Source organism: Corvus moneduloides, chromosome 2 (genome assembly GCF_009650955.1).
Source record: "Corvus moneduloides isolate bCorMon1 chromosome 2, bCorMon1.pri, whole genome shotgun sequence".
Classification (NCBI taxonomy): domain Eukaryota; kingdom Metazoa; phylum Chordata; class Aves; order Passeriformes; family Corvidae; genus Corvus; species Corvus moneduloides.
This window is the reverse complement of record NC_045477.1, coordinates 89257151-89271236: the sequence shown is the minus strand read 5'-3', so window position 1 is coordinate 89271236 and position 14086 is coordinate 89257151. Positions and strand designations below refer to the sequence as shown.

At 37.3% G+C, this 14086-nt stretch overlaps 1 protein-coding gene across 11 annotated transcripts in view; it reads right to left on the bottom strand.

Moving 5' to 3' along the window:
* Window positions 1-14086, bottom strand: part of OCA2 (OCA2 melanosomal transmembrane protein) — a 192121-nt gene that overhangs the window by 77793 nt on the left and 100242 nt on the right. For all 11 annotated transcript variants that reach the window (XM_032100281.1, XM_032100285.1, XM_032100282.1 and 8 more), the window contains 3 exons: window positions 4882-5029; window positions 3420-3477; window positions 1917-2025 (listed from right to left, as the gene is read on the bottom strand). In XM_032100281.1, the coding sequence (XP_031956172.1) occupies window positions 1917-2025; window positions 3420-3477; window positions 4882-5029 (315 nt within the window). The remainder of the gene's footprint in view (window positions 1-1916; window positions 2026-3419; window positions 3478-4881; window positions 5030-14086) is intronic.

Below are 14086 nucleotides of genomic sequence, written 5' to 3'. Positions count from 1 at the left end.
TCTACCAAATGCAATTTAAAGTTATTGGATTTCTAACACTTCAGCCTCTGTATAAACCATTATTCTGGTAGAAAATTAAACACTGAATTGCAATTTACTTTCATTTTTATGAGAAAACCATACTGAACAAATTTACCCAAGCCAACAGAGTATAAGATGTAGTGTATATTAGGAAATACATTTCCATGCTTTGGAAGACTAAAATCCATAGAGCCTCACAGCAGCACTACTTCAGTAATGATAAGTGACAGCTACCATCAAAATAGTGGAATTCAGGAAACAAAACTGAGGACCTGTAAATTAATGGAACCTGTAAACCTATTAGTAGTAGTTTACGGGTTCTATTAATTTTTAGTAGAAATTATGTGGTGTATGCTTTAGTAACATTTATTCATTAATCTGACAGGTTTGCCATGAATGCAGAACAGGGAGAAATTATACAGAACACATACAGCCCTTATTTTCTTTCAAGGTTGTTATTCAGCTACTGGATAACAGAAACCTACACTGCCAAGCACTCCATTTGTTTTCACTTATTTTACTGGCATAAAACAGGACAAAAACAAACTATCGATAGTTACTATGTTTCTTCTAGCATTGACTCCAATTCCTTTGCAATTTTGAAAAAATATCAAGAGCATACACATCAAGTGCTGTTTAGTCTTTCATGACTGCCTGGCTTTTCACAAACTTTTAAAGATGTTGGGCTTAATTCAAGAAGTCCCATATGGTTCAGTGTCACTTATCTGAGACAGAAAAGTAAGGGGGTAAATTGGCAGTGTGAAGGCCTTTCTTATGTTCTCAGCCACCATGACTTCAAATGCATTCAAATATTTTCAGCTTCTGCATTTTCCCAGACCTTATGAACGTAGCACTTTTGGTGTTATAATACGTCAGTATACCTTTTAACTTCTTAACAGACAATAATCTTCATGGGCTGAAATTGCCCATTTCCATGGCAAATAGTCTGTCAGCAGCAGATATGGGAGGTCTTGCTCACAAACTGATCACCACTGTAGAGCTATAACTGGCTCTATATTTTGCACAGCAAAAATGTGTCAATGTAATATCTGTGTATATGATTATTGAGTTATTCATTATGAGCTATTCCTCTTCAAGACTGCTCCATCTTTCAGCCACTGAGATAGAAGTAAATAGTGTGTAAATTCAGATTGCGTGAAAAAAACATGTATCTGAAATTCCATAATCTTGAAGAGCTCAGCAGCCAATAAAAATGTTTTCATTTTTTATTGGTCAATGCACAGGTAGGTTTTATGACTGTCTTTCAGTTAAATGTGAGATTTGATTTGGTTCTGTTTTCAGGATGTGTGGAGCTTTTCCTCACAGAGATATACAACTAGCTGTATAAAAACATCCACATATACATCTATATATAGAAAGTATGCATACAGCTACTTTCATTTCACCCATATATAGTGTCCTCCAGTTTTTATTTTGGGAAATGAATTATTATGGCGATATAGTAATGGAGACTGTAAATTATACAAAGAGCTTTCTATACTTAAGAAATAATGCCAAACTGCTTCTTTGTTCTTCCATGGAGTGATTATTTTCTGATCTCTCTAATGCATCTTGGTCATTCACTCAAACAGTGCAAATGATGCCAAGGTCAAATTGACTCATTCTGTAATGTTTAGCCAGCTCATTAGTATTGGAAAGTCCAGAAAATGAAGTCATGAGCACTCTCTCTTATTCCTCCTGGGGTAACTGGGACGTGACTGAACTTTAAAAACCTGTTCTTCTTTTCCCAGAGAAATTGCTGCTTAACCTGGTAGAATTGTGAGGATAAGGACATATGAAAAACAGCTTTCTGAAAAGATCCAGACTCATAAAGATATGACTGGTTTTTTCAGGGAGGTTGCTTGTTTTACTTAGAGCAAAACTAGGAGACTTACCGAGATCTAGGTAGATGCCTGGAACAAATGAGTTCAGAAAAAACATAAGAATAACACATCCCAGCACTGTCAGACATTTGATGAGAAGAATTTTGTCTGTTATTCTGTGCTGGAGACAGACAGGAAAATAAAATTAATAATTGTATTAAACAAGAAGCTATGTATTATGCATAGAGTTCAGAAAAGCATGTGTGAAGCACAAACTGCTGTTCCTGTATTGTATATTCCTCTTCAGCATAAAAGACAGAACTACAAGAATAGTTTTATAGGTGTGCATCTTATGCATACCTGTACAAAACCATGAGTATGTGGTCCAACAAGCTTTAAGAGATACAGGTATCTAGCAGTTGCTGCATACATTCAGCTGTATTGAGTCGCCCCCTCCACAACTTCACGCCAGAGGGAGAAGTAGGGTTGAAATGCAGCTCCAACCACAGAGGGCATTCTGAGCACTCTGTGGTTTTGTGATCCGGGACAAAATGACCCTTTTTTTTTGGGTGTGCTTTGAAAACCTATAAACTACCCTAGAGGTCAAATCTTTCACACCTCTTGTACAACTCTCATGGACATGCCAAGCCCTTCATCTCTATGGAGTCTGTACACCTCTGTGCCCAGCTCCTGCTTCCCTGTGCCAATCTCCTTGTGCCCTCAACCCTCAGACCCAGTGCTTTCCATCGTGTCTCTGCTTTCACTACCACCCCAGGGAATCAATTTCTCTCAGACCAACTTTGTCTCTTGTTTCACATAGTTTAAAGCTCTACTAAAACACAAGTCTCCATTCTTTAAAAAGTTTGTCTCTTATGCAATGCCTTGAAAGAGGTGTAAAGAAAATCTGTTGGTTTGCTCTGGCTTGGTGTGACACCTAGGACAGGGTTCTCCCAGTCAAGGACATTCACCCCAAGGAGTCCAATCAAGGACTTGAGCTCTCAGACACAGGCCTGATTCATTAGTGATGGCAGTGAGGTAGAGTGATTGCGACACTTAGATAATTAAATTTAGGAGACATTAATCCCACTACAGAGTGTACATCTTTTCAGTTCCAGCGTAAAGACTTAGGCAGTACTAACGTGTGCACAGCTAAGAGAACAGGATTTATCAAGTGGTTTATCCCTACTTGAATAATAAAAGCAGTAATGTCACAAAGTGCATTAAATTAGAATCAGAATTGGGTACACTAGGAAGACTGTATTCTATTATCATTCATCATGGCTACAAGCAACTTATTGACACCTCCTGAACCTTTCTGGCTATGGATTAAAAATCTAAGAAAACACTGCTGAATCATCAGTTGATTCTTTAAGTTATAATTTTCTAAGAAACAAAAATACAAAACCTTACCATGTGGTTCAGTAACCTTGTCTGACCAAGAAGCCAACCACCTTGGCTGCTAACTTTTCTGCTATCAGGAGAGTTATTAAATTTCCATTAGATTTAAAGCACTATCTCTATATAAAGGCATAGCTTCATTTACATGAATACTGAAAAAACCTGCCATCTACTTACTCTTTTCTGGAGTTCCTGGATATTTGTTTCCCAGTTTTTATCTTCTTGTGAAATTTGTCTGAAAGAAAATGACACCTACTTTTTTCCAGAGTGAAATCAGAGCTCTGATTGTTGGAATTAATTCCTCTCATCACATATACATCACTTCTTCCCCCATGTGGAGCAACTGATACCACAAAGGAGTTATGTATGGTCTTCTTACATCCAGCAGCAAAATTCCCATGAGCATTCACTTAAGACTCCGCTTTTGTAATGGGCTCCACTAATACACAAACCCTTCTGCTCATGAGGAAAGCCACAGGCTCCAGGGTACAGACCTCAGTATAGAATATGGCTATCTGCAATATGTAGTTCCCTTAATAGTTTCAGGAGCTGATGTGTGTGGCCCACTGTGATACAAAAAGGGTCGTGTGCTAACATCAGCAAGTCAGAACACATATGTTTCATATTTGCATTTTATAATGAAGTTCGTAAGATCCAAATAACACCACCGTGTTATCGGCGCAGTCAGCCCTCCAGCAAAAAGCCTTGGGCTTTGCAGTTCAGGAGCACTCTTGTTAATGCTAATGAAATTTTACATTGCTATAAATGTGCTGAAATGGAGGAATCCTGATTTTCAAGATTAAATATATAATTTTTATTTGTACTTTAGAAGGGTCTTCTTTAGAGTATCGTAAAGTCTAATAATCTCTTAAAATCTTTTGAAAAGGAGGCAATTTTAACAGCCTTATTTGTCTTGAATTATTAGCACCATCACTCAATTCAAAATACACAACATCAGCAAAAATTATGTAAACATATTCTTATTACTGGAATAGTTTAAGAAACCATATTTACATTTTCTTGCTCAAATTCTTTAACAAGGTTATTAATTCAAATTAATTATTCCAGTTTCACTTTAGTCAATTAACATTCAAAATATTTATACTGCTATTCTCAGTCATCAGATTCCATGGCATAACATCTGGTTTTGCCAGAATCTAAACTAAACAAGAAGTTTATGTAAACTTCTTATATATAAAATATGTCTGCACTCCGGTTCACATTGAAATTTTGATTATGAAATAATTGTAAAACATGCAACTCACTGGTGAAATGTTTTTCAAACTCACCCATTCACTGAAGACAATTTGAATTTTTCAGTTAAAAAAAAAGAAACTATAGTGTCTTACTGTGCTGAAGCCACAACTGTAAGGAAAAGTGTAGTGATATATTTGTGATCTTTTTAAACCAAAATCTGCCTGAAATTCCTAGGCCTTTAATTTTGGGTCATATTGATAAATATATTTTCCAGGCTTTACACATCAGTTTTCTCCTAAAATACTTTGTGTTTTACTGAGTCTGAGAGTGACTTTTCATATCTGCCCCAACATCCATCTGATCAGGACAGAGCTAGGAATGTAGGTCTCGTCCCAGTGAAGATACCTGAAAGGGGAGGTGGGAGACATTGGGCCTTGCTTACCTGTGAAACGTCCTCAGCTTCTTCCTCAGGAGCATCTCCAGAGTCAGCACCTTCTGCATCAAGAGGCATTTCACAGCAGTCTCCTCTCTGCTGGCTGGGTTAATGCGCTGAGCTGTCAGCCTCCAAACATAGATCTCATGTTTCAGCTCTGAAAAGAAGCAAAATTGCTTCAATGTGAGGTCCAATATGTATGAAACCAGAGATGATTAAAATATGCGTAATGTACTCTGGACTCAAAGGTGTTAAAATTATTGGGATGGTTTCCCAACAAATTTCCACTTAGGAAGCTGCTTTTGTCATTCCTTTTGCAGAGCTGAAGTGAAGGAAAAAGAAATAGGAATTTTTCAAAATTTTAAATAAATGAACCACAAAGTCCTTTTTCAAAGAAAAAGAAGTATTGTCGTCAAATACTTGCAAAGGCCTTCAACAAGCTTTAGGGCTAAAATTGTAGCACATTCATTTTTCAACAGAAAATAAACTGTCAGTACACATTATTATACTGCTAACAGATACTTGTTCCCTGTGCAGTTAGGAATTACAGCAAATGTTCCTTCATGGTATTCAGAATAGACAGCATTTTTCCATTCACTCTATGTTTGTACAAGCAATCTTATCTATTTAAGGCAAAAGTGAAATTTGGCACTGTCTTATAGAATAGTGTTTAATAGTATTTTAAAGGTTTCCTGAGAGGATTTAACTCTCGGGCACTGAAAATATGTGTAAACACAGTGACCATCACTTTCATGCTGACCTGGATGATACCTGATCCTGTGGAAGTTCAGACAGACTGATTAACACTTTGAAATTAGACTCTAGAATCTTGTCAGAAATTTCAATCCTTTTTGATTATTTTTTCCCTCTAGTGTTGAGGCCTTGGAGAATGACCAAAAACCACATGTTCCTATTCAAGAAGATTGTTAAACTGGGCATGCCAAAAAAACCCTTTGAATTTTACAGGAAATCACTAAAGAAATAAAATCAGAATATTCATTCAGAAACTGTCTGTGCAACTGTTCCCCATTGAAGCAATGGGATGTTTCCTCACCCTTCTTTTCTGTTCCATTCAAATTTCATGTCATTGAAGGCAATATGTCAAGAATTCAAGGGCTTATATCTTAAGATCCCTGTTCAATCAGCAAATTGCTCTTGTTCTGAAAATGAATGTGGAACTCTTTATATCATGTAAACAAACTATAAGAATTATTTATTTTAAAAATTATTTTGCTACATAAGAAAAATTTAAACACATTTTGATGTAGGCAGTGATGTTAACATTTTATGCTGCAACTCTCTAGAGGGTGATATCTGCTATCAGAGTACTAAACATGTTTAATTCCCCACTTTCCTTTGCAACTAAGTATTCATAATGATAACACAGAGTGAATCTTCTAAAGATTGACCACGAGAAGGAATTAGACTCGACAAAGCTCAAACATTTAAAAGCAAAAGTGTGTCCAGAATCTGCATGGTTGACACAGAAGAAAGGGATTTGAACAGCAGTTGACATACATTTTGTATGGTTTGTGTCTATAGATCTGCACACATCTGTCAACTAATTTTTACAGTGTAAGTCCAGAATATAAATTCACACTATCAAAAGCCCAGTGACCATTCTGGGTATGACAACTATAAACAACTATATAAACAACTAGTACTCAGCTAAAGCTTTTCTTCCAAGAAGGGGATTCATACCCGAACCAAAAATACCAAAAATATCCCAAATCTACCACTTTCCTTTGTAATATATTCGGTGGTGCTTGCCAGGAGCATAATCTGGCACAAAGTTACATTACAATATGGATAGGTCTTGCTTCTCAAAGGATCCATATGACTTCTGGCCATCATTTATTTTTGTATCAACATTTGTGACACACAGATATAACAGCAGTAATTTTCCATTCACAGAGGAAAAAAAATCCTTTCTATACTGCATTCTTATGTGATTTTTTAGTTAATTGGACTGCAGATTTGCAGCTGTCATCAGTCCAAGGGAAAGAGTGTGGTTTTGGTTTTTTCTCTGGCAAACGCTCATGAAGGATGAGCATCCAGTTTGCTGTTCTACTTCCCTATAGTTTGTCTTTTCTGCAACAACTTTTCTGATGACATCTGTTCATCCTGCCATAGCATTTCTCTCCATCCTTTCCAAATGAAATTTCACCAAGGGTTTAGCTGATAGAGGGAAGTTGAATCATTCACCAACTAAATGAGATGCAAGTACTCCGCAGTTATTTTCATACAGAGAATCTCTATCTTTTCTCCTTCAGAAAGAGGCAGCTATCATCACTGTATCTGTGCAGAATGGAAAGCAGCATGACTTGTGTTGCAAATTCCTGTTCCACATCTGAAATGACCTGGGGCTCATCTCCAGGTTGAGCAACACTGGGCCAATGCTTTGAGATCTACATTAAAAAAATATGCGTGTCTTCACATGGCTTTGATCATGCCTTTATGTACAGCAAGTGCATGCCTGATTTTTCAGTCATTAGTTTTCTAAACATCCCAAGGATGTGAACATCTGACCTTCTGTGGAGTTTACTTCAGAGCAAACTGTACTTGGAAAATCAGAACAGTTGATACATATTTTACACCACAACTCCTGTTGCAGTAGTGATTTGTGAAGAGGTTCTCTAGGTCATCCCACAGAATGTTTCTAGTATTTCTCTTTCATGCACACTCTTATTGCTAATAGCCCATCACAGCATCAGATGATACATATTTATTAGCAGTAGGGCTTTTTTTAAAGGAAAAATAATGCAGAACCTTGAAGTCAGCAACAACAATTAACACGGCCAAAGTCCTTCGGGCCTTACTATACTCCTCCCATTTCATACTTGCAAAACCATTGAGGCAGCAACCCCCAGAGTTTGAGAACATCTGATATTTTATGACATGCTGTGTTACACATGGACAAGGGCATAATGTGACTGCAGGGTCTTATCAATCACTTTGAAATTATGGCCAAGAGAGCACAAGGGCAGCATTTGGCTGCCACTGAATAGAATCACAGGATAGTTTCACATTCTCTTTCTATGTCCATAAGCTCCTGTCCCCTCCTCAGATGAGATCTAAGGGTTATATTTCACCAGAGTGAGCTCTCTCCACTCACTTGTCCAGCCCAGTCCGCAGGGTTTTTGCAGGGTTAGCTCTATGTGGATGAGCCTTCTATCCAATGTAACCGCTGTCAGGTCTATTGCTATTAACTGACATGGTGAGTCTGTAGCACAGCAGTTTCTCATTAAAGCAGCTAAATTAACATTCGACTGCAACCATAGTACCAGTAGCCAAAGTGATAGAAGCAAAGCTAAGTTTAGTATGCAGTGATCTGGAGCACAAGAAGACAAAAGAGATGCAACTCAGTCAGAAAATTTAGCTCATTATGATACTAAAATCTTTTTGAATGTCATACATCCACATACAGCCCATGAGGCACAACAGCAATATAACTAGCATTATTATTTCCAACAAGAAAATAGAAAAAAACTCCATTTCCAACAAGAAAATATTAATTTTTATCTTAGTTATAGGATCAAATAAAGGATCCTCAAACATGTAAACCCTACGCTGCTAATCTGTTCTGATTTTGTCATTGATCATATTTGTCATGGAGACCACAAGTATTACATCCTGGACCCACTGAGTTTAACAAAATTTCAGCTGCTGACCCGGATTGTGGCAGTTTAGAAAAATTTTCTGCATTTTAGAAAATATTCTTTATTTGAAAACTGCCTATTATTTCTGCAATCTGGCATTTAAGAGTCAGATTGATTTTCACTTGAGTAATCACACATTCCCTCCCACCCAGCTGCCAATACCAAAGAAGACATCCTCAAAAACTGTGTAATTAATTCCCAGTCTCAGAATCTGAAAAGGCCAGTTTTGTTAATTGAAGATACTCAGAAGAGCATGACCAACTTTGATGAGATGACAAGAACTATCATTAAATGACAATTTTTAACTTGCACATGCACCAACTACATAAATTATCTTTTTGCAAGCAGCACAAGTTTGCACTGTTGGGCTGCATCTAACAACATTCAAAGCACGTTCGTCTGAATATTTGTTTGGTTTTTTCCTCCACATGCTACTGTAGCTTAACTATTTTCAGTAAAGTCATTCTTTTTCTTAGCCAAATTCTCAGAATAAGAATATTTCTGTTTAAATATTAACAGTAAAGTGAATTAAGTATCATGAATTCTAGCTTAACTAGTAATAGTAATATCTATAACCTTTAATAATTATTAAATCCTGATATTATGTAACCAATCCTCTAAGCATTATTAGATGGTGTCATCTCCATTTTATAAGAGCAGAAACTAAACCCAAAAGGTGAAATCCATGAGTAGAAAAAATTCACCTTGAGGAATACTCCAGATCAAACACTCACACCTCTCTCCCAGAGGCAGCACCCCCCAACAGGACACAACCATGAGGATCTAAATCTAGAAAAACAAACAAGCAAAAACAAACAAACAAACAAAAACCCCCAACATATTCTTATCTTTATTCCTTTGGATAGTCCAGTTGATCAATAGTGGATAAAGGTAATCATAGGTATAAATATTGCAGAGTCTTCAAAACTACAACAAAACTCGTTTTGCCTTATTCAGCTAAATACATGCAACGGAACACAAGAAATGTGCCGATGCTGCATAAAGCAGTACAGAGAATTCATATAACCTTTTCAACTCAGTCTGACACCTGAGGCCCCTTTTGGTCATAGAGGCACCTAATGCCAGCTCTGTTACCCAGCATGGGATTGCATCCATCACAGAGGAATTACAGGACATCCTCATCCCTGCAGCAGAGCACCTGGAGCCTGGGCAGAAAACCACAAAGCTCAGAGGGCGTCACACACCTAAATTTACCCACCATGAGTCATCTTCCCAGCAAGCTGGAGCAGGCTGCAGCAGGCCCAGGAAAGAATCTACAACATTACAAGCCTAACCCTAGTTTTATAAGGGAATAGTCAATTTAGTATGTGTATGATGGTCACATTGGACTCAAAAGGTGTAATCCACAGGTATTAAGGAGGGTTAGGTTTCTCATAACGTTTCAGGATGGCTGAGAAAGATACACGTTACTCTTCAGTTGGTTTGTTCCTGAGCAACAGGTGGGATATCTCTCTCTCAGGTGACATGGGCTCTGTTCTCTTTTCTGGGTAAGTCAGACTTTAGAGCCACAAACTTATTATAGTGCTTGTGGGTTTGCCCCTCAGTTTCCTCTACTGCAATTCCCCATTGTTTAAAAGCAGAAGCTGAATGTATTTAGGTTCTCTGTGTGAAGGAAGTCAAAATTCAAGTATTTTGAGCATGTGTTTATCTAAAATTCTACTTTAGTTTGTTTCAGAAAATTTTTCTCAGGTGTGAAATCTAGAAAAATAATTCCAGTATACTATCAAATAATTTTCATTCAGACTGCCAGACTTGCCAATGAAAACCAATTTTGCTGCTGTCTTCCATTAAACTACAAGTCTTGCTTAAAAAAACCCCACTTCTAAATTCACTACACTCTGCTCAAAAGCAAATAGATACATTCCAAGCACAAAACATTGTGCACAAAATATAACTACTGCTGAAGTCCTTTTAATACCAGAAAAAGTGCCACAAGCCACCACTTAGAGATGGTATTCCCAAGGATAAGGAAAAAAGAGCCATGAAAAGATACACCCTCAAGAGGACAATTGTCTTTTGGAATATTTCAAAGTATAATGCCTCTTCTAATGCTTTTAATAGGACAAAATGAAGAGCAAAATAATGAAGCATACTTCAGACTCACCATAACATATATCAGTGGTTTAGAAGTAAAAATGGTGACTAATACATTGAACACACTTTGATAAATGAAAATGGCAGAACAATTAAAAATCTGTCAACTTTACACTTGTATTTGAAACACCATCACAGTGAAAGCTTTCTGCAGCAAATAAACACAGGTAATGTGTTACATAGAACTAAATAGTTCTTTTAAGCTCTGTCTTAAAAGGAAGATCTGATGAACTTGAGAGCCATCAAAGTAAAGTGAAAAACTTTGTCATAGCTTCACTGAAACAACACTGTTAAAGAAAAGTCCGTGTCTTGCCAACCACTGTATACCTGTGCAATCCTTTCACAACTGAGGTCCGTATACAAAAACAGAGGGGCACAAATGCTGGAAAAGAAACAGGAGCTAGCATTATCTAAGTTTTTACCTCCCATCAGTGATTTTTCTGTACTCATTCCTTCCATGACAAATGTGTATAATAAATTGTCAAGTGCTGCTCTGTTGATTCAGAATGACACTATATTATACCTTCTTTCTGCATAAGACAGGTAAAGTAATATTACAGCTGCCTTCTTGTGATGGCTACATTATCAATGCACTAAGCAAGTAATATGAGATTGTCATATTCTCCTTGTTTTGCAATGTCAGAATACTATTTTTATCATCTGAAGACAAGAAGAGGCAGTTCAATGTTTTTTCTCTTTCCAAGGGGAACACTCTATCAACTCTAAAGCAGTTCAAAGGATATATACAGGAATTAAAGCATAAAATTATCTAAAATATTTTAAAATATAAAAATCTTTAATCTGTGGCAATTAAATAACTACAGCTCTCATCAGGAGAGCTATTGAAGGTGCAAATAATAAAAGACAGCTTTTGATTTGCATTTTTAAACATAAAGTCATGGCCCTGGTGGATCCTGATATATTATCCAAAAAGGAGCAAACACAGGGTCTGAAGGGACATCAAGACTACCTAGTTCGTTTGAGACTGAAAGTCTTACAGTTTTTACAAATAAAAGACAAAATATGTACCCAAAAGGTATTGTCTTAGATTCCAAGAGCATTCATATGAAAGCTGCACCTTTTTGTTCAGCATGCTAACATCCACAGTAGGAGAGTTAAAATGTTAAGTATTCACTATTCAGTGTTAATGTATACAACTGGATTGCAGAGAAGAGAGAAAAAGAGAACACACAAAAACTCCACATTTTACTGTCCACATTGTTCTTCATGATTTAAAAACGTTCTCCATGAATTCCGATGAAATCATCATCTTGCATGAGGACAGTAAAGTGCAGTAGAGTGCAGCCCCTATTGCAGAACTTCCCCCCAGATTTAGTTTAGAGTTGAATTTTTGAAAACATCTTGAAATATGCCTTTCTTTAGACATTACCGTCTTCATAATCTGCTTGCTACTTTCCTCTCTTGAACCAACTTCCAAGTGAGGGCAGGCCACTACTTCCAACATAACATGAAATACCAATAATGCTTTACTGGCTGTTAGTAAAGTACCTACATAGGTACAGATGCACCTCAGGACAGAGATTTGTCAATTTACTTAATTCAGCTACGTCACTGATGTACCTCTCACTGATTCCAGCAAGAAATGGTTCCTAAAGTTACAAATATGTTACTAGCTGAAATAGGCCTAAGGACTGTTCTTTGACCCCAAGCAGCACACATACTGATGTTACATTACCCCTTATCCTGGGTGCCCTCTGTCCCTCAGTGTCCCTGCAGTGTCCTTGTGGCCCTAGACATTATTATTATTTTATGTGGGCTTATTGCATTTCAAAGTGTCTGATGCAGTACTGGAGTTTTCTTGCAGGTCATCACAGTAATTTTTCCCCTCCTCCTCTCCCTTTTCTTCTCCTTGAGAACATCTGTAGAGCTACACGTGGAAGAAAAAAACAGATTTGCTCTCTCATCTGGTTACCACATTTCCCATCGTGGGAAACAGCACTGTGTTTTTCATACATTAAGCACTTTATATATGACTATGATTAATTAGAAAATTCCTTCTGTTGTCAGCTTTACATGCTGACTCTCCTACTACCATCAGTATTTTCCCAGCTGCTGCAGACAGTGAGTTACACCAGAGGGAATAACGTGCTTACCCGTCTCCTGCTATTACCACTCCTGCTTAAAGTGTGGATCTCTCAGCCGGTGAAAAAATTGGAAAAAAGGGCCAAGCAACAAAGGAGAAATGGGGAGCTGGTGCCAAAGAAGTTGTGCTAGGAAAAAGCTCTTCCTCTCTGGCAAAAAATGGCAATAATAATACTTGTCACCAGACCGTGTACCACCCACTCTCCTGGGGATAGCAACCTTGCCAAACCCTGAGGTCCACATCTCCACAGCTTAATAGCTGAGACTTAACAATGTATTGTTATGCTTCCCAGGGACTAAATAATGTATTTTTAACCCTTAAAGGAAGAAAGAACTTTGGTTTCAGGTTTTCAGAGGGGGAGTTGAAACAGTAAATTTAATTCCTCTTACACTCAGATATTATTTCCTTTACATATTCTTTTGTGAAAATGTAGATACATACATACTTTTTAAGCCTTCTCAGCTTACTCTTCTAGCCCTGGCATCTTTTGCTGCGTCACACAGAACAAGGAGCAGGTTTAACAGCTGAAAGACATGCTCAAAAAAAGTCCTCAAAAATCCCTTCATTCTTAAAAAAACGTTAGATTTTCTCTCTCATGGATGAGTTCTTCAGAGTCTTTTTTCCTTTGTTAGCTGCCCCACTTAAAGCCAATGCAGGTAGATAGTGGTTTCTGGGGAAAGAACAGGTATTTTTATTGCTGCAGAGGTGCTGCAGCTCAGTCTGAAAGCCAACAGATTAAAGGCACTGGTAACATAGATAAAAATGTATCTTCATAATAAGAGCATTTTCTGGTTTTAAAATTCATGCTAATCCATTTTAAAAATCTGTATACTCTAAATCAGCAGAAAAAAAAGCTTAAAGCATGTAGTGAAGAGAGACAAAAAATCTGGGGAGAATAATATACCAATTAAATCTCACATAACTTGTTTAATTGCTAATTGAGGGCAAGGTGAGGAAAGACTGGTATTTAGTTGATTAAAACAGCTGCTTCAAACAAGCCATTTGAAATTATCATGGAACCATTGTAACCTGAGATGAAAGGACCCCTGGAAGCACCTTGGAGGCCATTCTGCAAATCCAAACCATGACAGCTATCTCCTAATGGAGCTGTGTTGGTCTCTTTCTTTCTCTTCCCCTGTCACATGAATTTTCAATAGAAAGAGTGGCTCTTCAGCAGTTGCTCTAATTGAACAGCTCCTGATTAGGTTTGCAGCAATGGACAAGCAGCTGATTACAAGAACACATGGTATACTGATTAGGAGACTGCTATATCTGAACAGACTAAGGTGCAAGTAACAAAGATGACCAAGAAATTAACTGAGGGAAATAAGCTAGC